Below are 25,145 nucleotides of genomic sequence, written 5' to 3'. Positions count from 1 at the left end.
AATGCCTTTTCTCTCCTGTTGTAGTCAAGAAAAGCTCATAAAATACATCAATTTGGAGGGCATGTCTGCATAATTTAATTTTATCAGCATGCTATAACTTCTATTACAAATAAAAATTTCTGAAACTGTATGCTGATACCATAGTCGATACGTATACATTCCAAATAAACATTTTCATCTAATAATTCATGTTCTACCTAAAGTTAATCACTGGGTACAGTAAAACACCAATTTCACATGAGTAGTTAGTAAGTACAAACTGGATTGATTATAAAATTTTAAACTAGTCTTTCTAAATTTGGTATTGATGCTAACTAGAAATACCATATAAATAGAACAGTTATTGAAGGTACATTTTTCCAAGGAATTTAAAAAAATAATAATATTTTAGGATACTTTGTACCTTAAGTCATCTGTATTTGTACTATGCTTCTAGGTAAGAGATGCCAAAAAATTCCTAAAAATGTAATTTGATCTATTCTTCTGAAATTTATGGTACCTGTTATATATGGTATGCTCCTTATCTTCCATGGAGGGGAGGGGAAGCTAAGTAGGTGATTGAGGATGAACTTAGTGAGTTTTCCTAGATGTACTGTCTACATGTGGTATCTTCAGAGAAAAGACTTATTAAATAATAATAGCTACCACTGTTGTCTGTGTGCTGCCAAAGTGAGCATAATAGCTACTACTTTTGTATTGTACCTACTGTGTGCCAGGAACAGTTCCAAGGGCTTTTTCCATGAATCCTCACAACAGCCTTACCTATTCAGATGAGGAAGTTGAGGCAAAGAGAGGCTCGGTAACTTATTTAAGATCACAGTGTAAGCTATAAAAGTCAAACCTGGGATATTAACCTAGGGATTCTGGCTTCAGTCTGAACTCCTAACCATTACACTTCCTCTCTCTCTCTCTCTTTTTTAATTTTTAAAGATTTATTTATTTGAGAGAGAGAGAGAGAATGCGCAGGGTGAGAATTTCAAGCAGACTCCCTGCTGAGCAGGGGCTCGATCCCTCGGCCCTGAGATCATGACCTGAGCCAAAATCAAGAGTTGTACTCTTAACCGACTAAGCCACCCAGGCACCCCATATACTTCGTCTCTTAATTAAATAAGACTACATACTAAATTAATGAAGTCAGATACTAAAAGGAATGAAATGAAGCTGACAGTTGTCTGATGTCTTTCCAAATCTTATGGTTGAGTTTAGAGATTTGGATGATCAGCAAGGTCTGAAACCTACTACACAAGAATACAAATTCTAGGATCAAAGGCTTGTTGGAATTTAAGTGCTGTTGAACAATTGGTTGTATCAAGAAAAAATATATGATGTGAACATTAATGACTTTGAAGAGACAAATATTATCAATGCGTATTATATAGATGTCTTAATTCTAATTATGTACACAATATTTTTACTAATTACTAATTTACTAATTACACAAAGTTTTGCTAATCAAGAAAATGTTCAAATATTCTGAACCAATTATTTTTTTGTTTGTGCATTGTTATACCAGATGATTTATTTAGCACTGTATATATTTGTATATACATACGAACTGAATTTTTCAGAGAATTGTATATTATAGAGTGACTTCATCAAACTTTTTGGAGTTTGGAACAGTGGATTCTGCATAGATTTTTGACAAGTACTCTAATAGAACATATGGAATAAGAGGACTACAATTTCTGTATATATACCTAAATAGGCAAAGGGATTTTTCAGGCCAAAATGATATCGTTGTTCTAAGTCTTTAGATGATTTCCTGATATTTTGTTTAGTTCTCTTACCATGTTTGTTACTGGTTATGATCATTTTCCTAATTTTTATACCATAATTGGAAGGCTAAAAAATAAAATGAAGGAGACAATAGAAAATAAAGTCCCTCAGGGGGGAAAAACAAGTGGGGTGGGGTGCCTGGGTGGCTCAAACGGTTAAGCATCCGACTCTTGATTTTGGCTCAGGTCATGATCTCAGGGTTGTGAGATCGAGTCCCCTGTCAGGCTCTGCGCACAGCTTGGAGTCTGCTTGAGATTCTCCCTCTCTGTGTACCTCCCCCTCTGCCCCTCCTCTCACTGGCACTTACTCTCAGGTGCACTCTCTCTCTCAAATAAATAATTAAATCTTTTAAAAAGTAAATTTTAATAAAAGCATGGATATGGGACTTAGTTTAAGGGAGCATCGGAAAGAAGCTCTGAGTAAGATGTTTCTTTGCATATCAGATTTTTGCTTATTTCTAATTTTGCCTCTAGCCACTTGAAATTCTGTTTAAGCAACTTTTTCTGTGGAATGTTGGTAAAAGTCTATAAATAGAATCATTTGACTACTGGAATCAGTTCACATCTGATTTACTGTTTCATAATAATAGCATTCTTGAGGATAATCATCACACAAGTAAAACATTATAGAACATCAAATTACAAGCTTCTAGAATTCCATTTTTAAATATTCTTTTGTTAGCATTCTTTGAAGGATTTTGAATGCATTTGCTTTAAATTCCTTCCTGTGGTCAGACAAGGACAGTGAATTACACTGATTGGAGCCACTACTCTAAATTTCCTCACTTGTAGGTTTGCATAACCCTTTACAATTATTGAAAAATATATTTTGTGGTTTGACTGTTCTCTAAAGAATCTAATACTTGAATGTCATATGTGTGTGTTTTGGGTATTTGACAGCAATGTAGTTTGTTGTTGCAGCTGCTTTAGCTTTAAAAGTCACATTTGAAAACAATGAAAATATCTGTCATTTCTTTATGTGTGTGTGTTTTCTAACAAGCGAAAATATGACCCACCTTGGTAATTCTGTTTCTCACTGCTCTCTGCCATTTCTCTGCCCAAAGTTCTTGCTGTTCCTTGTACAAACTTAATAATTTCCTGACCACATGTCTTTGCTTTGCCTGTTTCTTTTCTTTGGAATCTCCCTCGTAATGATGGTCAAATCTTACTCATATTAAAGGGCCACATATAAAAAAGGAAATTAATTCTTTCTTCATTGTAGTTGAAGTAATTATGCTGTCCTCTAAGCTTCCTTTTGTGTTCTTTTTTCTCTCTTAGATACCTTATGCTTTCTCTCTCATATTTATTTTATAAATACATTTTATCTCCCCAGTAGTACTTTGGGCTCTCTGAGCAAATGACTTGTAAGGTTGGGAAGGTTGTGTTTAAGTATGAATAGTGTTTATAATTGTGGTATACTTTAGAGATTCAGGAAAGACAAACAAACACTAACCTGTTGTATAAAGTACAGTGCGAAAGATAATGTTCTTGCCAGAGGAACAGTAGTTTTGCTGACCTTGGTTGTGCTGGTGAATAAATCTCTTAATATTGTAGTGCCAAGCAAGCATGGATTACTTTCACCTTCAGCAGTTTCTGTTCTGTGCTACTCTGTCAAGGCTGGGGTAAGGTTAGTCTGTGGCCTCGAATGAGGAGAAGTATAGCAAGCTCCTTTCTGGTCTAAGTGGACACTAGCACCCAAAATGACAAGACAGGACATAGCCTTTAGATTTCTGAGTGGTGTTTATGTCTCTCAGTTAGCTGTGATTTCCAGTTATTTATAATTTCAGGTGGCAACAAGTATACAAAAAAAAAATCATAATTCTATCCCCAAATAAGACTGACAGGAATTAGGGATGAGAGTTAGAACCCCAGCCTCCTCTCTTAGATTTAGGATTAGATACTGGGGAACTGCATAGAAAGGCTAATAAAAAGAATCATTTAAAATATGGGGTGGAGATAGCAGTGATGAGTGAAAGAAGTATGAGAGAGAGATTATAACACCATGCTTGCACAGATGCCCAAGGGAAGAACAACCTGGAAAAAAAGACTGACAAGGAGCAGTCAGTCTTAATGTTGGAGTACCCCAGGGTACAGTCCTTGCCCTTGATTTCTTTTCTATCTCAACTCATTTTTTGGTGAGCTCATCCCGTCACAAGACTTTAAATACCATCTAGTAGACCAGTGACCCCCAAAATGTATCTCCAGTTCAGACCTTTCCCCCAAATTCCAAATCCAGCTGCCTACTGATCCCCCCATTTGAATATCTAACAGATATCTTTTTTTTTTTAAGTTTTATTTATTTATTTGAGAGAGAGAGCATGAGAGGGGGGAGGGTCAGAGGGAGAAGCAGGCTCCCTGCCGAGCAGGGAGCCCGATGCGGGACTCGATCCCGGGACTCCAGGATCATGACCTGAGCCGAAGGCAGTCGCTTAACCAACTGAGCCACCCAGGCGCCCTCTAACAGATATCTTAAACTTAGTAGGTCCCAAAGTAAAGTTCTGATTCCTACCAACATCTCCCAACCCCTACCTCTGCTACCTGTGCTCTAAGTCAGTTGAAAACACTCCATCCTTTCCATTACTGAGACCAAAATCTTGGCGTCATCCTGATTCTTCTCATTCTCGTGCTTCACATCCAGTATGTCAGGAAATTCTGTTGTCACTACCTCTAAAATACACTTGAGTTCCAACAGGTTCTCACCCCCCCTACTACTACTGTGCGGTTCCGGGCCATCATCATCTCATACCACGTATTAGTGGGTGGCCTTCCTTATTGGTCTCCTAATGTTTGTTCCCTTTTATTGCTAATTTGAAAGGAATTGATTGTAGACTGTTTTATAATATCTGTGACATGGGAAATACCAGTATTTTGGATAGCATCGTTTGGCAAAGAAAATATTGTTCTGCCCTGTTTGAGTTCTCTTTAGCTGGACTGTGTAATATTTGTGCATGAAATACCCAGGAAGAAGCTTTTAACAGAAAATGTGTAAAGTGGCTCTGAAAGACAATATACCTAGGCTTACCAGCTGTGATGATTCATTAAAACATACTTTAGCATAAGAATTGTGGGCCATGTTTTTAGCTGCCTGATGTGTGATTGGGTGGGACTCTAAGGACTGCTGGTCTGTAACTCAGCTTCAGTGTAACATAAGACGCGCTGACTGACGAAAGGATACATTCAAACATTTCTTCCTTGACACAGTTACTAAAGACATGTTTCAGATTCATAAAAAATGCAGGAGAACATAAAATTGTCTTTTTAATCTTCAAAAAAGGAATGAATTTTAATAATTTACTTTTTATTAACATAAGTCAAATTCTGATTAGAATCTTGACCATAAGTAGAAGTTAAAAAGTCAGAAAGGGTGAATGATTCTGTTCTAATAAAAGTTGGTTTCAGGAAAGTATAGATATTGTAGTATGTTTAACAAATTGTACCATAGGCTTTTGTCAATTTCTTGTGATTTGGCTTTGAGAGCTATCAGTACAGCCTATTCAGATTGAATAATAGTGGCAGTGGTGGTCACAGGCCTTTTGTGACTCTCCTATAGCAGTTTCTTGAGTCCATAATCCAGTTCACGTAGCAGTTACCTTAAAATGTATATTAACTTCCTTTTGCAATGGGAGGACAAGATAAAATTCCCTCTAAGTCTATTTTGTTGAGCCTAATGTATACCTTTACTTTTGTGAGCAGGCCTGCTGAAATCTAAGGAATGTTTGTGTGTGTGTGTGTGTAGTTTTGTTTTTTATTTTAATACTTTTAAACGTGTGCTGTTAGGAACCCATACAGGCAAACATTAAAACAAAAAATGTTAGAGACCCCAATGATCACCTTTGGTAGTATAGAAGTTGCCTGAAATTCTAGTGAAATAATGAACAAATGCAAACAAGACAAAAATCTGAATTCAGACAAATATATATTTTGATGCAAAACAAGAGGCATTCTATTAAAGTTGAAACCTTACTAATTCCAAATCTGAGGAATGTTTCACAACACTGTAGTCTAAATCAGGAAATCTTAACATAGGGTCCATAAATGGGCTATATGGAGATCCATGAATTTCTTTTGTATACAGAGTTTTATATTTATTATCTATATTCTCAAAAAAGAGACCATACTTTTCACCAAATCCTCAAAAGAATCCATAATTCCCCCCACACAGAAAGTTTAAGAACCACTTAATCCTTAGGTACATCTATATCACTGTGGTAAAATTTTTGAACCAAATTTAATTCTTATGACTGACAATGAAAATTTTCTATTTTTGCTCTCCAAGGTTTACCATCTAAATTTTAAAAGGTTAAGCCAAATCAAGGTAATGTTTTTAATAATGTTAGCAATAGTAGATGCATGAAACCCATTCTCTTTGTAGCATGTTGCTTTGGTGTATGTAACTACCTGTTCACATAAATATGAATAAGTTGGGATAGTCCTTTAAATGATCTATACTTGGATTATAATTTTAAGCAGTTTTTTTTTTCTTTTTATTCTGTGTGGCTACAAACCAGTAAGCATAGCTGATCCTGCTGCCCTTGGTTTCATCATTTCTCCATGGTCTCTGCTGTTGCTGCCATCTGGTAGTGTGTCATTTACAGATGAAAATATTTCCAATCAGGATCTTCGTGCATTCACCGCACCAGAGGTTCTTCAAAATCAGTCACTAACTTCTCTTTCAGATATTGAAAAGGTAACTCTTAAATGTTTTTTGCTTGATTTTGTTTTTTATTTTAGTTGGGGTAGGAAAAGTAAAAGGCACTGGGCTACCCTACCTCAACCCTCTGAAAAAACAGCCATTGAATTTTAACTGATCATGTGTTCAAGAAGTTCATATAAATTTTGTGTAAGAATGCAAAGTAGTTTTATAAAAATTTAAGGATCTAAGAAAAAATATTTTTTAAATGTGAGCCATTATTAATTCATGTTTAAAAATACTTATTAAATGCCTTCTGTGTATAAAGCACTGTGCTTGTGAGAAAGATGCAAAAATAACTAGAAAATTGATAATGATCAGAATACCTGGGTGGCTCAGTCAGTAAGCATCCGACTCTTGATCTCAGCTCAGGGCTCGATATCAGGGTCGTGAGTTCAGGCCCCGCACTGGGCCCTGCGCTGAGTGTAGAGCCTATTTAAAAAAAAAAAAAAAATTTGATCCTGATCGTTGTATATGAAACAATCTGTAATATATGGATTGAAATAAATGCTATATACAGGGATAGAGTATATTAGGATGCTGGAAGAGGAGCAATTAGTTTTTAGCTTAGAACGATAATTACAGAAAAGGTAGCATTTGTATTGGGCCATGAAGAATGAGTAGAATTTAGAAAAGTAAAAATAGCTAGAAATGAGCATTCCACTCAAGGTTACTAGTATATGCAATGATAAGAGGTAAGAAATTGTCCACTCTGATAGGGAAATGTTTAGTTAGACCAGTTAGGCTAGAGCATTAGCTACCTGGAAGGCTGTGGATAAAGAGAAGGAGGCTATTAAATCAGAATAAAGAAGACTTTGAATGCCAGACCTTGAGACTTTCTTCTGAGACATATTTTTAGGAGGATGATATGATGTGATTTGTGATTTTAGAGGGTATGTTTGATGAAAGTGGAAAACTAGGTAAGATGAAAGATTTGTATAGGAATTGTATTATATAGGAATCTATACATTACACAGAATCTATACTGCACACGCACACAACAGAATGTATAGGAATTGTATAGAAATATGAGGAGTTTTAATAATCTGCGGGAAAGAACTGAAAATCATGTAATGCCTTGGGAATATAAAGGCATGGATGAAGGGGATACAATGGAAATGAAGCTGACAAAGTTTGACAGTTCATTTAAGGAAAATTTATGATAAAAATACCCAGTCTGGGGTGTCTGGGTGGCTCAGTCATTTAGCGTCTGCCTTCGGCTCAGGTCATGACCCCAGGGTCCTGGGATCGAGCCCCGCATCGGGCTCCCTGCTCGGGGAAGCCTGCTTCTCCCTCTCCCACTCCCCCTGCTTGTGTTCCCTCTCTCGCTGTGTCTCTGTCAAAGAAATAAATAAAAATCTTTAAATAAAAAAAAAAAGAAATACCAGTCTGAGGATGGCAGTACCATTGACATCAGATCTAATTTCATTCTCAAGGCTATGGGGGGGGGGGGGGTGTGTGTGTGTGTGTGTGTGTGTGTAGCGTGCAGCTGGCTATGATGATTTAGATATGAACTTTGTAGAATTCAGAATTAGGTATGAATATCATTTCCCATACATTATTCCATATAAGTGTAAAAAACAACCTAATAATTTCCTAATAGTGAAATTATTAAATGAAAAAGTATGTGCATTTTATTTTAAAGATTTATTTATTCAAGACAGAGTGAGAGCTAGAGATAGCAGGAGCCGGGGGGAGGGGCAAAGGGAGAAAATCTTCAAGCGGACTCCCCACTGAGGGTGGAGCCCATCACAGGGCTTGATCCCAAGACCCTGAGATCATGACCTGAGCCAAGACCAAGAGACAGGAGCTTAACCAACTGAGCCACCCAGGCGACCCAGTATGCGCATTTTAAATTTTGATATACATTGCCCAGTTGCCATATAAAGGAATTGCACTGATTTATCCTTCTATCCTTCTATCACTGACAGTGAATGTTTCCCTCTTCAGAGAGGGTGAGGGAGAGAGGAGGTAAGAGTGAGGAAGAGAGAGAGAGAGTGTGTGTGTGTGTGTGTGTACGTACGTACACATGTATCTGTTGATTAAGTTAGAAGAAGGCATCTTGATTTGAGCCATTAATTGTGTTTCTGAAAAAAGACTGACTGGAATTGGTAGAGAATCCAGGTTTATCTACCTTTTATTTAAATTCCATGAACTGCTTAAGAATTTTGGGAGGTATAAGCAAAGGAACCAGTAAAGGAAGACAACACCTATGAAGTAGAGGTAATACTTAAGGCATTAGCCAAAAGAAGTTTTTATTACATGATACAAGGTATTTGAAAGGAACTTTGTATATTATAGAGTGTATAGAGTGTTGGTCATTGTTATATCTCGTGAAGGTATTCAAATGTATTGCTGGTGTCTTAATAAGCTGCATAGCATATATATAGCTATTTACTGTTACTATTTATTTATTTATTTATTTATTATTTTTTTTTAAGATTTTATTTATTTATTTGAGAGAGAGAGAATGAGAGACAGAGAGCATGAGAGGGAGGAGGGTCAGAGGGAGAAGCAGACTCCTCGCTGAGCAAGGAGCCCGATGCGGGACTCGATCCCGGGACTCCAGGATCATGACCTGAGCCGAAGGCAGTCGCTTAACCAACTGAGCCACCCAGGCGCCCTACTGTTACTATTTAAATGCATGCAGTCTGTACAGTCTGTGGTTCATTTAAAAATAATTTTTTTTAAGATTTATTTATTTGAGAGCGAGCACACAAGCAGGGGGAGGGGCAGTGGGAGAGGGAGAGAATCTCAAGCAGACTCCCCGATGAGTGCAGAGCCCGACATGGGTCTCCATCTCATAACCCTGAGATCATGACCCAGCCAAAATCAAGAGTGGTACACTTAACTGACTGAGCTACGCAGTTGCCCCTAATAATAAACTTTTAAAAGATAGAGGGTAATTAGAACATTGGAAATAGACATAGCGTGTATGCAAATTACTTAACCCTTGGGATCTCTAATTTTTTTTAAAGATTTTATTTATTTGAGAGAGAGAGAGCGAGCGAGCACACGAGTTGGGGGAGGGGCAGAGGGAGAGAGAGAAGCAGACTCCCCACTGAGCAGGGAGCCCAACGTGGGGCTTGATCCCAGAACCCTGAAATCATGACCTGAGCAGAAGGCAGATGTTTAACCGATTGAGCCACCCAGGCGCCTCGAGATCTCTAAATCTTCATTGAGCTTCAAGATATCTACAAACCAATAAAATAGCAAACTAAGTTTTGCATGTCTGAGCACTTTTGAGGAAGAGGAACAGTGTCCATAAATTTATCAGTCTCTCAAGTGGATCTGGTGACCTCAGAAAAACTAAGAAACACTGCAACAAAGCCATGCCTGCATTAGTTTTAAAAACTTCTACTGAATTATAGTAGGGTTTTTTTCTAATTATGAAAAGTTTTGCACAGGTGTTTATGAATTCTTGAAAGCATTTAAAATCCACAATAAAAGAAAAAAGTGCTTAGTAGAAATTTCAGGTGCACAAGTGCTTTTCATTTGCTGAAGGTTTTACCATTTTGCCCTGTGATGTCAAGATACCCAAACAAGTAAACTGCCCTGTGTTTAGGTACAACTTAGAGCACATGGTTGGGAAAGTGATTTGACACCTCCCTATTACTAGGCTGAGTGTTTAGGAGCCAGTGCTGGGATGGGATGGGTGTGGAATTGTTGCCATTACTACATTAAAATAAATTTGATTTTCTAGTGGATCTAATTGGCACTTCTAGCTTACCTCATGCCTCAAAAGCTTCAGTGCAATTCTAAGTATAAAGAAAATCAAAGGCACGTTTTTTTATCCCATTCCTGTTTGCAATGTAAATATAAAGCAAAGGTCAGGGGAATAGCCATATATTCTAGTATTCTTTTTTTGGTGGTGGGGGGCAAAAGGACATATTTATTTGACGACTAGTGGCCAATAAATTCGTGGAAACATACTAATTTGATATTGTTAGTATGGCAGTTAAAATTAAAAATCACTATTCTAGTATTCTGATTTTAATGGGGAAGGGGTGTACTGAAAGAGGATGGTAATTGCATTTCATGACTTCTATGAGTTAAGGATGTCATTAACTAGTATTCGGTACATGCTTACTATTATTTTTAAAAATAATACTAAGTGCCAGCACAGTATTGTAAATAATAATGAGTGCTTAGTAAGATCTTGATGCATAAAAATGTTCTCTTTATTCAATGGAACTTGCTTTGTAAACTGTGTATGTACAGTTGTATGAAAAATTTACCTCATTACCAGCTCTATAAATAGGCACTTTCATTTATTTGCCTTAAAATTTTACTTTTCAAGATAACATGCCTCTTTATTTTATTTTTTTTAAAGATTTTATTTATTTATTTCAGAGAGAATGAGAGAGAGCACATGAGAGGGGGGAGGGGCAGAGGGAGAAGCAGGCTCCTTGCTGAGCAGGGAGCCCGATGCGGGACTTGATCCTGGGACTCCAGGATCATGACCTGAGCCGAAGGCAGTCGCTTAACCAACTGAGTGAGCCACCCAGGCGCCCCGATAACATGCCTCTTTAAAAACTATACAAATTTATACAGGTCACACTAAGCTTTTTGATCCTCTGGCTTTTCTGTTTACTTGGTAATTGTTCACTTCCTGCTTGCATAGCACAGGATGTGCTTAATTTGGCAGTTCTTTTGAAATCAATTTGATGGGATTGGAACCTGAATCAAATTCTTATTGTGATTTGTTTTCAAGAATATTGATATGCCCTAGGGATTTGTACTATATCCCTGATAATCTAAAGGATTCTTAGTTTAAGTGCTCATTGCCACTAACTTGCCATCTAAATATCAGGAATTATGGCTGCTATTATCTCTGTGCTTCTTGAATATCAAGGGTCATCTTTGTAAGAACAATAATGGAAATTCACTTCTCCAACCCTGGCAGAAGCCTCAACTGAACTTGTCAAAACAAGACCGGGGCACCTGGCTGGCTCAGTCAGTGGAGCATGTGACTCTTAATTTCACAGGTGTAAGTTCAAGCTCCACATTGGGTGTAGAGATTCCTTAAAATCTTAAAAAAAAAAAAAAAAAGAAAAAGAAAAAGACCAAATTCCCTTACCCACATTATACTAAAATTACTCTATATTAAATCTTATAAATGCATCCTTTCTCCCCTCTTTCCCATTTATCTATTCATTCATCCATAAATTTGACAATTGTACTTGTTATTTAATGGACACTATGCAAATCACTAAAAAACTCCAGGACTGTCTAGTACCAGAGTCCAATATGTAGTAACATCATTAAATTGAACATTTTAAATGCTGGGTTTGTGGTGATAATCTATGTCACACCCACTAGGATGGCTACTATCAAAAGAACAGAAAATAGCAAGTGTTATCAAGGATGCAGAGAAAACGGAAGCTTTGTGCATTGTTTTTAGGAATGTAAAATGGTGCGACCAATATGGAAAACATTATGGACGTTACTGTGTGATCCAGCAATCTCACTTCTGGGTATATCCAAAAGAATTCAAAGCAAGATCTTGATGAGATATTTGCATACCCATATTCATTGCAGCATTATTCTTAATACCCCATAGGAAGCAACTCAAATGTCCATTGATGGATGAAAGAAAATGTGGCATACACATCCAATGGAAAACATGCAGCCTTTAAAAAGAAGGAAATCCTATCACATGCTACAGCATGGGTGTCCCTTTCGACATTATGCTAAACAAATAAGCCAATCACACAAAGACAAATACTGTATGATTATACTCCTGTAACATATCTAAAGCAGTCAGACAGTAGAAACAGAAAGTAGAAACATGATTACCCAGAGCTGATAAGAGAGGGAAGGAGGAATTTGTGTTTAGTGGGTATAGAGTTTCAGTTTTGCAAGATGAAGAAGTTCTAGAGATCTGGTATACAACAATGTGAGTATACCTTGTCAGTCCATCATGAATGACCAGTGGTGCAAACACTTTCTAATCCTCTCCCTGCCTCCAGTCTTGACCCTGTCCAGTCTGTTGTTTAAACTACAGTTGGTACATTTTTGAAACCCCATATCTGTTCTTGTCCTTTTGCTGCCTAACATTACTCAGATTCTCCATTTCCCTTAAGAAACTCTAGACTCCTTACCATGGCCTTTGAGGGTGTACCGCACCAGCCTTCCCTCTGAGCACTCTTTATCTCAAGCTCTATGCTTCCAGCTATTCTGGACTTACTTCAATGTCTTGGATGCGCTACGTGCTTTTCTTCTTCTTAGCCTTTGCATATTCCTTTCCTTCAGCCTCCAACTCTCTTTCATGCCATCTCAGCTCTTGCCTCATCCCCTCATTGCCTGGCTAACTTTTCCTGTAGATCTAAAGCTTTCTTTTACACTAATTGTACCCTCTGAATACTGTCTTGTACATCACGTTATCTTGTCTTGTTTGCTATAATAGAAGGTTTGAGATGGAAGGGATCCTGCCTGTCCTACTCATTGTATGTAACCCCTCTGCTCTATACTGGTGGTTCTCAAAGTGTGGTCCTCCAACCAGCAGCAGCAGCATCTTATGGGAACTTGTGAGAAAAGCAGGTTCTCAGACCCCACAGCAGATCTACTAAATCAGAGACCCTAGAGGTAGGACCCTGTGTCTGTGTTTTACCAGATGATTCTGATCTGTGTTGAAGTTGGAGAACCATTGCTGTATGTCATATCTGCCACTTAGAGGCTCTGAAAATTTGTTGAGTGAGTAGAAACAATTGAGGATTTTTTTCACCCACAGCTATTTATGCTTTGTTGCTATTAAATGCATAGCCACACAATGCCAAGGGGTTTTGCTAAAAGGAGCTATGTAGCACACATAAAGCAGCTCTTACTTCTCCACAGAAATCACTGGGTGGGAGGTATCTGCATATCAGACTGCAGTACCTTACCCAGTGTCTTATGCTCAGTAAGCTAAATCTTCGAAGACTTAACATCTCCTCTTTAGAGAATGGACGTAGAGGTGGAAGGTACTCTGTGAGCCTTCTCAGTGATGACTGTTTTCACTATTATCCCGTTTTATTTTTCAGCAAATATGTATCAAGTGTGGGTTCTGAGTAAAATTTCTGGCTTTGTCACTTGAAAGATATGTGACCCCACACAACTTGCTTACCTTTCTACGCCTCAGGTGACTTATATGTAAAGGGATAATGAGAGTACTTGCCTCCTAGGGTTATCAGAAAGTTAAATAATACCTGTAAAGTACTTAAAACAGTATCCAGCACAAAGTAAAGCCCACTAAATATTTCTAGTATATGTTAAGTGCTGTTCTAGGTCCTGGGATAGGGTGGTAAGTGGGACAAATTCCTTCCACTTACGGAGTTTACATTCCAACCCATTATACCTATAAAGACAAAAATATATTTCCGTTCCCCATGAGTTATATTAACTAGCTCACTCAAGTGCCCTCCTACCCAAGTCACATTTTCATTGTATCTTTATCTCTGACTCCTCCTTTTTCACATATCCACTTAATTGCCTGGATTTCTTAAGTCCCACTTTCCAAGTCTAGCTGTTCTAGTCCTTTCCAACTCCGAAGGCCTGAGAACCAGGAGAACTGATGGTGTAGTAGCCTGAAAGCCAGCAGGCCTGAGACCCAGGAAGAGCTGATGTTTCAGTTCAAGTCCAAAGGCAAGAAAAAAGTTGATGTCCTAGTTCAAATGCAGTCACACAGAAAGATATTTTCTGGGGGCGGCTGGGTGGCTCAGTCGTTAAGCGTCTGCCTTTGGCTCAGGTCATGATCCCAGGGTCCTGGGATCGAGCCCCGCATCGGGCTCCCTGCCCGGCGGGAAGCCTGCTTCTCCCTCTCCCACTCCCCCTGCTTGTGTTCCCTCTCTCTCTGTGTCTCTTTCTGTCAAATAAATAAATAAAATCTTTAAAAAATATATATATTTTCTGTTCCTCGGGAATGGGGAAGCCATTTTGTTCTATTCAGGCCTTCAAATGATGAGGCCCACCCACATTAGAGAGAGCAATCTGCTTTACTCAGTCTACTTAACTAAGTGTTAATTTCATCCAAAAACTCTCACAAAAATTCCCAGAGTAATGTTTGACCAACTATCTAGGCATCCTGTGGTCCAAATTGCCATATAGAATTAATCATTATACTATATATATAGATGATCAGCAAGTATACAATTTTATAACCTAGTTTTAGGAATTGTGCTACTAATTTTATATAGTCATGTATAAAAAGTATTAAAATATAGTAACTCATTTAGCATATTGAGCAGTAAATATAGTAAAGAATCTTAAGCACTCAGAGAATCATAAATCAATATTAACATGTTAAGAGAAATATATTTGAATATGTAATTAGTTCTTTATGCTAAAGCCATGAAAAGTGTTTTTCATATGAGGTTCTTTGAAAAGGTGTTCACATATGAAGTTCTTTGAAAAGAAATCTGAACAGAAATATACAAATAGCCTGCACTATGCTATCTTGAACCTAACGTACATTTCATTAAGTTCAGCAGGCATATATTGACTATATACTATATACAAGTTCTGTGTTAGTTGCCAAGAGGTATTGTAAGATGTATAAAAAAGACTTCCTCAGGGAACACAAACATGGACACATCTTAACTATATTATAGGCAATATTAGTTAACTGTTTCATTAGAGATACAAATGAAATATAACTACATGAAAGAGAATGCTTTATCCTGTTTGGGAAAATTTATATGGTATACATCTCTAGACTATCAATAATAGTGTAGGAATTTTATTGACAGATAAGAAAGAACTGCTCAAGAAAAATTGAGAAACAGCAGGATTTATTTTGGCAACAGAGAATTATTTAGTAGTGCTGAAGTATTTCAGTTATGATACATGAAGAAGTAATAACAGAAGGAAAACTTATAAATCTGTCTAGAAAAAGGAGGTAGAAGCAAGTCAGAGTGAGCCCTGTTTGTCATTATAAAGAACTGGGGTTTTTTGTTTGTTTTTTTTTTTAATTGGGAGCAATGAAAATTTTGAAAAGAACAACTTTTTAATCTGAGATTTGGAATAATTTAGCAGACAAAGTTGGAGTAGGTTAAAGTGCTATGAAATTGTAAGAAGGATACCCAGTTTTTTGTGTGCATACCTCATCTGTTTCTAAAGAGGATTTGAGACAGTTTAGAGAATTAAAAAAATAAAGGTGAGAAAATAAGAGCAAAATGAAAATAAAAGGCAAGAAAATAAGACAGTGCTGGAGTTAAGACTGGTGCAAAAAAAATGCACATAGTAAGATTATGCAATATTGATAGAGGTGGGCTAAAAGTTTAGCTCTGAATTTCTTAACAGGAGGAAAAATGGGAAATGATTACTTATGAGATTAACTGTCTTCACTTTCTAAATTTATTATTATTTTTTAAAGATTTTATTTATTTATTTGACAGAGAGAGAGAGAGAGCAGGAACATAAGCAGGGGGAGAGGGAGAAGCAGGCTCCCCGCTGAGCAAGGAACCCGATGCGGGGCTTGATCCCAGGACCCTGGGATCATGACCTGAGCCGAAGGCAGACGCTTAACCGACTGAGCCACCCAGGCACCCCAAACTGTCTTCACTTTCATCTCACTTCCTGTTTCACAGGAAAGAAGTAGAAGCAGTCAGGAGCAACTTTTCCCAGGATCCCACTACCAGATCTCTCACATAAATTCCCATCTTCTCTGTCTCCTTACCCCAGATGAACCATGCATGCTCCTCCGTAAAGCCAACTCCTTTACTTGTGGTTTAGCTTCCATTCCTCCCACTTACTCAACAGTCTTCTCCCAACAACCTCTTCTCTCTCCTGCAGTTCCAGTTTTCCCCGTTGGATCACTCCTATCAACATAAAAATGTGTTGTTATTTGTCTAATCTTTAAGAAGCATGCAAACAATGCAAAAAAATCTTTTTTCACCCAGCTTCTTTCTCCATCTGTTACCCCATCCATTCTTAGAAAGAAAAATGCTAATCAGAACTTCAGTGGGGAAGAAAAAAAAACTTCCATCAGATTATTTTCTCTTTTCACATTGGCAAAAATCAGAACTTTGTAGCACATTCTATAGATAAGGCTTGTGAAAAAAATCTCTTATATGTTGCTGGCAGAAATGCAAAATGGATTTTTTGCATCCCCAAATTCTGTATAGGGGAATCCAACAATGTGTATCAAAATTACAGATGATTTACCCTTTAATCCATAATCTCAGAGAATCAACTCAAGAGAAATACCTGCATGTATAAAATGATATCACATGTATCTCTTGTTAAACATGCAAGTGCAAAGTAATTTTTAAAGCTTCTGGCATTCATAAAAATACGTATTTGTGGGGCACGTGGCTGTCTCAGTGTATAGAGAATGCAAGTCTTGATCCTGGGGTCATGAGTTCGAGCCCCACATTGGGCATAGAGATTACTTAATTTAAAAGAAAAAAGAAAGAAAATATATTTGCATGAGTTTGCATAAAGAAACTTTAAAATAAATAAGAAGTAACAAAATTATTCATAGATGATAGGCTGGGGAATTATGGGGAAAAATCTGTTCTGATAATTTCCATTCTTTTCTATTTTAAGCTCTCACATTTATGTAAAATATGAAATGACGATTTTTCTCAAATCATGTGTTATACTTTATCTGGGACCAAAAAAAAAAAAAAAGTCATGACTATACAGTACTCACTAAATTGTTTTTTTAGTACTTGCTAAAGTTTTAAATTTTATTTTACCATAAAATGATTCTTTAAATTCTATTCCTAGATCCATATTTATTCTCTTGGAATGACATTGTATTGGGGGGCTGATCACGAAGTACCCCAGAGCCAAGTAAGTCAAATTGTCACATCTGTACAACTTTACCCTTTTTAGAAAGCTCTTCCTTGTATATTTATGTTCTACAGCAAGTTATCAGGCATACCAGCATTTCTATGCTGTTTGTTCACATTAATAATGTCATATTCTCAGCATGAAATAATAAAGTACTAAAGGCATTATTATTCTCAGAATGTTCTTAGACTTAGAGCAGTTACTGTCTACATGCAATTTAGTCTGTGAAATGTAATGGCCCCTTCAAAAATTATAGCAAGAGAAATGGGAGTCCACTGTATTTCTTCTAATGTAATGACTGATAAGAGGGATCCTAAATGTTGATGATTAATTCTTGAACTAAAGTGATAACCTTTTTTGATGCAGACACATAGGAATAATAGCTCTAAGTGTGTCTCAAAATATAGTTTATACTTCATTACTTTTTTTCCTTAACACTTCAAAATCATACTTCACTAAGCCTATGGAAGTAGACACCAACATTAAAGCAACACTTTCTGAAGTTTTTGGTTCTGATGACCTTTGGCTGTTTCTAGTCCTTATTTTCTAAAATAATTGACTCCTAAAGACCCAATATAAAAAAAAATAATAAATTGTAATTGAAAATTTAAGAACTGTATTTCATCAAAGCAAAGATGTAACATGCAGAATTAGGTTTTATTTTAGGCATTTAGAAATCAAAAACAAAAATATAAGGGTTGTTTTCTTTTTGTTTCATCAAATTAAGAAGTAACAAGCATTTTAGGCTTTTATTCTAAAATTCAGACATCCTAAGATCCATGAAAGATGGATGACATCTTCAACTTGGTTTGGTATCATTTTGTATCATGAAAAATACTGTGTATTTACTTTCTCTCCTCAGTTTCAATTTTATAAATATAGGTGAGAAAGTTAAATTATTACTGGAAATATTGGTGTCATATATTGTACAACCCAATTTAGGTGTAAAATGTGATCACAACCTATGGTTAACATTTTATACTCTTCAGATAGCCAAAAATTAAGTAAATATCAATAATATATAAATTGAAGAGAAAGCATAAGCTTTCACTCATATTTTGCTGTCAGAAATCATAATCATTTTGCAAATACTAAATAACCATTTCAAAAGCATTCAGCCCCCTATCTTATGTCAGACACTGTACTAGACATTAGGAATGTAATGGCCCATGACTGTGGGGTCCATCCAGGGTACAAGGCAAAAAATTAGACAATTATAACAATGCGTGAATGCTATGGTAGGGAAATGGAGGGTGCTGTGGAAAACCAGAGTTGGAGCCTCTAACTAGACTTAGAGGATTAGGATGAGTTTACTAAAGCGCATTGCATCCAAGCTGAGATCTAAAGGATGACATAATACCCAAATGTATGAGAAGTGGAAAGGAAGGGTCACAGGAAAAGCCTGCTTAATCAGAGTGGTTGTACCAGTTTAAACTCCCACCAAACAATGCTTTTCTGTTATCAGTACTTCAAATTATCAGTCTTTTTATTTTTAGCCATTCTGTTGAGTTGTGTAGTGGCTTCTTTTTGTGGTTTTAATTTGCATTTTTAAGTATACTTATTGGACATTTGGATAGAATATTCTATAAATCATGTCAACTAATTAAAAAATCTTACATTACACTTTCTGTGTTTCACCAGCATAATGAGAACTTATATTTAAATGATCTTAAGTCATTGTAGTATTTGAAATCTAAGTTATCATCAGTGTCAAATTATATTTAATATATTGAATATATTACATTTTTTTGACTGTTAGGAAATCATTTATTCACCCAAAATGTATGTACACACACACACACACACTCACTCACTCACTCAGAGAACTGCTTACCAAAATACTTGAATAACTGAGGAATTCCATTTCTTTATCATACAAAAAAAAAAACAAAACACCTGAATTTTTCTGTAACACTTCCTATCTTGGGAGAGTTACATTAACCATCTTCTGCTAATAATTTTTTTGGGGTTATGAAAAGGTAAAATGTAGTAAAATATATATGCTGCTAGATAAGGAGTTCCTTTCCTCCAATTATTTGCAGTGTGTTTGGTGTGGTTCCTGGGACTCCTGAAATGGCTTGTCTCATGTTGGATAAGATGTACATACACTTTTCAAAGTTGCTTTTCCTTTCTTTATATTCAGCCTATCAAGCTTGGAGATCATCTCAACAGCATCCTGCTTGGAATGTGTGAAGATGTTATTTACGCTCGAGTTTCTGTTCGGACTGTTCTGGATGCTTGCAGTGCCCATATTAGGAATAGCAATTGTGCACCTTCATTTTCCTATGTGAAGCAGTTGGTAAAACTGGTTCTGGGAAATCTTTCTGGGGTAAGCTACAGTTCCAACTGGTATATATAGTCATATTTTAAAATTTAGCAAAACTTTTTTTAAAGATACTGTAGGTAGCATTTTCTCAATGAAGACTAGGGAACAGTACATTAAATTCCTTGTTCTAATGTTAATTGTTTATTTGAAACATGACTTAAAATTTAGAAGCTCGGTGCAGTAACTTAGTCTCTTAGATTTTATGAGAATTTGTCTTTTTTTAGGACATGTTAGAGCTGAAAATGTTTGTTCTTGCCTCCTTTCTTACATCGTAAGGAGCTTCCAGCAAGTGGTTCTGTCTATTGTGAAAAAATACATTGACATACAAGATGGGTTTTAGCATTAATAATGCACTTTCTGTTGCTTTATACTTCTTTCTTGGCTACTTACTTGTCTGGACCCCTTGAGTATTCCCAAAACTCTCCCCACCTTCTATGGACACTGTCACCTGGTGTGAAGGGGGTGATACATGCTTGTATTCCTGCTAGATTGCCCCAAGACCTGGACTCTCCCGTTCTCTCTCGTCATAGATAGAAAGAATCCCAAGAATAACAAACCCTGTATCTATAGTCCCACCTCTGCAAATTTTGTGTTATACTTTATCTGGGACAAAAAGACATGAATATATAGTACTTGGATACTCCTTGGTTTTTGATACCTGATCTAGATAACTTTATCTGCTCTTACACATTAGAGTTATGGTACCTGAGTGAGGTCCTTCTTCTTTGCGTGCACTACACATCTGCCACTGTCACAGTGTTCTTGATGGCTTCTCACTTCTTCTTCCTAGGGGTTTTGCCATCTTAACCAGGATGTTATATGGCTGGAGGGCCATATTCTGTGCAATTTGCTAGTTGACACAAAACAGTCTCATAGATTCTTCCAGGCAAATGGTTTGTAAACTGTACCTTGGTACTTCTGAAGTGAAAGGAATATAGGTAGTAGAGGCTGAGTGAATGGGTTCTTGGCTGCTTATTTCCCCTCCTTAACTAGAGCTTCTCCAGTTCTAATTTACTTATTTGTTTATATTCCTGCATCTGAGTTTTTTTTTTAACAAAGGTAAAGCTACTAAAAATCTATGAAAGCCCTGTATCCAGAACAAAGTTTCCTACATATTATCAAATACAGTTTTGTTTTTAAAAATTCCTTTGTGATCAAATAAGTTTGAGGAAAACCTATTTAAGAGAAATTAAAATATATTTTCACTGCAGAACTTCTCAGAGCCTTTAATACACTAGACTATATTACTCACCTTCAAGAGTGATACGCATGTAGGTAAAACATTTCCCAAACTTATTTGGGTCTTTTTTTTTTTTTTTTTACAGATTTTTTCATAATACTAATGTTACATAAAATTTCCTTTGAGAAAAAGTGATCAATACTAATTCCTTCACTTTTTAAATAAGGAAATTGAGACTCACACAGCTTATGGGACATATATTTCCTATTAGTCCAGGGATCTTTCTGTTTTACCACATCTCCTCTAAGACTTGTCTTGCTGATTTCATCCCTTTAATAAAATTGCTAGAATTATTTTTTCTTCCTTCTTTTAATGAAGAAATATTCCTCCATGGAATTCTATTGTCCTTCTAATAGTTGCCCATATTAGATAAAAGATCTCCGTCTCTTTACATTTAGTATTTAAGCCAGTTTATTAGAGTAACGAATATTGCTCATCTATATATGAAACCTGTCTAGATACTACAGAAGATACAACTTAATAAAATATTTGCTCTACCTTCAAAGAGCTCTTATTTAAAGTTCTACAACCATTTGGTTAATTATAAAATGCAGAGGAAAGTATGAAAAGCAACATAGGAAGAATTTTTAAAGCTATGAAGTTTTGAGGGGAAGGATACAAGTTATGACTGCATTGAAAAATAGCACTTTGAACTAGATCCAGTAGTCTGATAGAAGGTAATCTAGGCAGAGGGAAGCAAGCCTGGATAAATGCTGTGAAATAGGAAAGAGCGGGGTATGTTTGAGGAACAGTATTAAGTCTGATATGGGGTGTGTTGTGGGATTGTTTAGTAGGAGAGAAGAATAGAAAGGTCAGTCGAATTAGTATATGGATACCCTGCCTTTCCAGAGGCAAATGTCTACTAAGAAGAACTAACATTGTTCCCCTTCTCTTTCTATTGCTCTTGCTAGTCTCCTGGACATCACCCAATAGTCGGAGCCTTGGCGGCTACCTTTTTTTGTTTGTTTTATGCCAGGCACTGTGCTAAATGGCTTATGTGCTTGTCCACATTTGTTCGTCCTAACAGTCTCAGATTACCCTCGTTTTAGAGATAATGAAACTAAAGCTTAGAAAGATTAAATAATCTGCCCATGACCATGCACTTTGTAAATGACAGACACAATTGGAGCCTGGATCTCTCTGACCCCAAAGCCCAAGCTGTTAGCCATTTTGCTCCTCTGAAGCTGTTGTTGCCTCCAGGAGCCAAGAGAATGACTTAGTCTTTTGTTCAGGGTGAAATTCATTTCAAGGGACCATAATTCTTATCTACTGAAAGTAAATTAGCATGGAGTATAAAGTCAGCAGGCCAGCTTACTTGTCTTGGTTCTTCTACTGATTTAATGTTACGGCATCTTTGACCTCGATTTTACTTATCTGTAAAATAGGAATAGTAACACATACCATCCACTCGTGTTACTGAACAGTTGTGAAGATAATTATTTCAATGTTGAGGAGCTGCTTCAAGGTTCTTAGAAGTTTGTTGTTGTTGTTTTGGGGTTGTTTTTTTTTTTTTGCTATTTCTCTCTTTGTCTGTAGTACAAGGATAATAACCCTACCACATAAGGGGTTTTGAGGATTAAATAAACTATGTAAAGCACCTAAAGCAGTGCCTGCTTTATAGTAATTGCTCAATAAATGGCAGCTATTACTAATAGTACTGTCAATGCAGGGATTCCCAAAGATGCAGGATGTGCCTTATCTCTTAAGTTACTGACAACATAGTGCAATACACTACTAATATCATTTATGTAATTTAAAGGATGACATCATTCCAGAAATATTTCCATTTAAGTCTTTTTAGAAGTAGGAAACATAATACCTTGAATATACTACCTTAAACTACTACCATAAGTAGGTTTCAAGCAAGTTTCACTAATGGAGGAATATTAAAATGATTGTGTATATATGTTTGTAAGCAAATACGTACGCATGCATTTGATGTCAGATTTAAGTAATTTCTCTTCATCATCATCTCTCCATTTATTTCCTGAAGCTTCTGCTCTACTTGATCATCTAACTAAACCCAGTGTTCTAATTTTTCATCCCTTATAATGTGGAATTTGATCAGATTTGATACACTTTTACTTTAATTTTTTAAAGTAATACACTTTTTCCCCCATTAATACATTTTTTATTTTTAATTCCAGTATAGTTAGCATACAGTGTTAGATTAGTTTCAGGTATACAATATAGTGATTTAACAGTTCTATACATCATTACTCAGTGCTCAAGTGCTCATCATGATAAGTGTACTTTTTTTTTTTTTTTTAAGATTTTATTTATTCATGAGAGAGAGAGAGAGAGAGGCAGAGGGAGAAGCAGGCTCCCAAGGAGCAGGGAGCCCGATGTGGGACTCGATCCCAGGACCCTGGGATCATGACCTGAGCCGAAGGCAGATGCTTAACCATCTGAGCCACCCAGGCGCCCGATAAGTGTACTCTTAATCCCCTTTGCGTACTTCACCCATCAACTCACATACCTCCCCTCTGATATCCTTTTTTATTTTATTAATTTTTTAAAAGTTCTTTGTTAATTAATCCTCTCATGAAAATCTGCATAATCACCACAGATAAAGTCACTGCAGAATCTTTACTCCTCTGTTGTCCAATCGCCAGCTCACTGCTAGACATTTTATTTATTTTTGCCAGCACCAACATTGGCTTTTGCAGTCCCCCTGACTTTCTTCATTCTGTTCTTATGTTCCTTCAGCTGTTTTCTTGAGGTCTTTTTCTTCTCATATGGGCCATGCCTTGCAAGTCTGTATTTGGGTTCATTTTTCTTTGCATAATCCACCGAAATGTCAAAGCCACTTGTCTTGCCACCATCAAAATGGGTTCTGAGTCCAAACCCAAAGATGACATCTGGTGTGGTTTTGTACATTTTGGCTAGTTTTTCCCGAATTTCTGTCTTAGGTACTGTTCCTTTTCCTGGATGAAGAACATCAATGACCATTTGTTTCAGCTGAAGTAGTCCATTGGTCATGGACTTCCTGGTCTGAATAGTTACTGTGTCATTCATGATGGCAGCCAAGGTTCAAACAGCTAGGGTGGAAGAAAATGATATGCTTTATTTTAAATGAGTACCCTCAGTTAAAGTTATTAAAGCTTAAGACTATTCAAACATTTTGGGGCACCTGGGTGGCTCAGATGGTTAAGCGTCTGCCTTCGGCTCAGGTCATGATCCCAGGGTCATAGGATCGAATCCCACATCGGGCTCACTGCTGAGGGAGGGATGGAGCCTGTTTCTCCCTCTGCCTCTGCCTCTCTCTCTCTTTCTCTTTCTCTCATGAATAAATAAATAAACATCTTTAATAATAAAAAAAGATTATTCAAACATTTTATTATAAAGGAGATTCAAAGGAACATTGATTTAAATTTAATTGTCATCCCTCAATATGTCCATTGGTTTAAAACATTTCTCAAATGTAATTCCTGGCAGGAAAAATCTAGAAAATTACTTTTGAAAATAATTTATGTCAGTACCCTCAGTGCTTGGTTATAATCAGGAGAAACCTTTATTATAGCAGAATTAATGTGTTTTTAAAATCATAATCGAACTTGAGAGATTAACGTAGTTACCAATTAGGGAAAAAAGAACTCCTCTAGTTTACTGTTTTCAGATGGAACTCATTTTAACTACATCAGTTTGGCTAATTTTGTTACCCAGTTAGCAGATAATTCTTCTACAACTCTGTCTTGCCTTTCATTTCCTGAAGATGAATTGGCCAGAACTGAGCTACATAAATCCTATAAAGAAAAACAAATTAACAATAGCCAATGTGGAGTGTCTTTACCAATGCCATACTCCACAAAAATTGTCTAACTAGTGACATTCTGTAGATAATTACCATGAAAATGAAAGGGAGATTGTTTCGTCAAATTTAATTTTTGATTATCTGTGTACAGACGGATCAGCTTTCCCGTAACAGTGAACAAAAGCCTGATCGAAGCCAAGCTATTCGAGACCGATTGAGAGGGAAAGGATTACCAACAGGTAAGCGTATATTAATAGGAAATTTTTAAGTTTTAACCTTATTTCATTGTTTCTTTTAATGAAATCATACTTACCTGGCTTGGGAATCTGATAATTGTGACCATAATTAGAACATAAGTATGCAAAGTGGAGATAGGGAATAGACAGGAACACTAACTATATTAATATATAAATCCATTAAAATTATGCAAAAAACATTACTAAGACAGAACTCCCACAGTAAATCATTTCCTTTCCAATATTGTTATTTTAGCAATAATATTTGTTTACTTTATTGTCTTTATCATGGAATTTTATATTAAAAATATATTTTAAAGCAAGATGAAACAAAGTTTATGAACATAA

The 25,145-nt window shown here is 36.5% G+C and overlaps 1 protein-coding gene across 8 annotated transcripts in view; it reads left to right on the top strand.

Moving 5' to 3' along the window:
* The window catches only part of PTPN13 (protein tyrosine phosphatase non-receptor type 13), a 208,497-nt gene that overhangs the window by 71,316 nt on the left and 112,036 nt on the right, over nt 1–25,145 (top strand). For all 8 annotated transcript variants that reach the window (XM_035004583.1, XM_035004587.1, XM_035004584.1 and 5 more), the window contains exons 3-6: nt 6,284–6,462; nt 17,176–17,241; nt 19,385–19,570; nt 24,713–24,800. In XM_035004583.1, the coding sequence (XP_034860474.1) occupies nt 6,284–6,462; nt 17,176–17,241; nt 19,385–19,570; nt 24,713–24,800 (519 nt within the window). The remainder of the gene's footprint in view (nt 1–6,283; nt 6,463–17,175; nt 17,242–19,384; nt 19,571–24,712; nt 24,801–25,145) is intronic.

Source organism: Mirounga leonina, unplaced genomic scaffold (genome assembly GCF_011800145.1).
Source record: "Mirounga leonina isolate KUSES-001 unplaced genomic scaffold, KU_Mleo_1.0 Mir_129, whole genome shotgun sequence".
NCBI classification, from domain to species: Eukaryota; Metazoa; Chordata; class Mammalia; order Carnivora; family Phocidae; genus Mirounga; species Mirounga leonina.
This window is presented reverse-complemented; position numbering and strand designations above follow the sequence as displayed.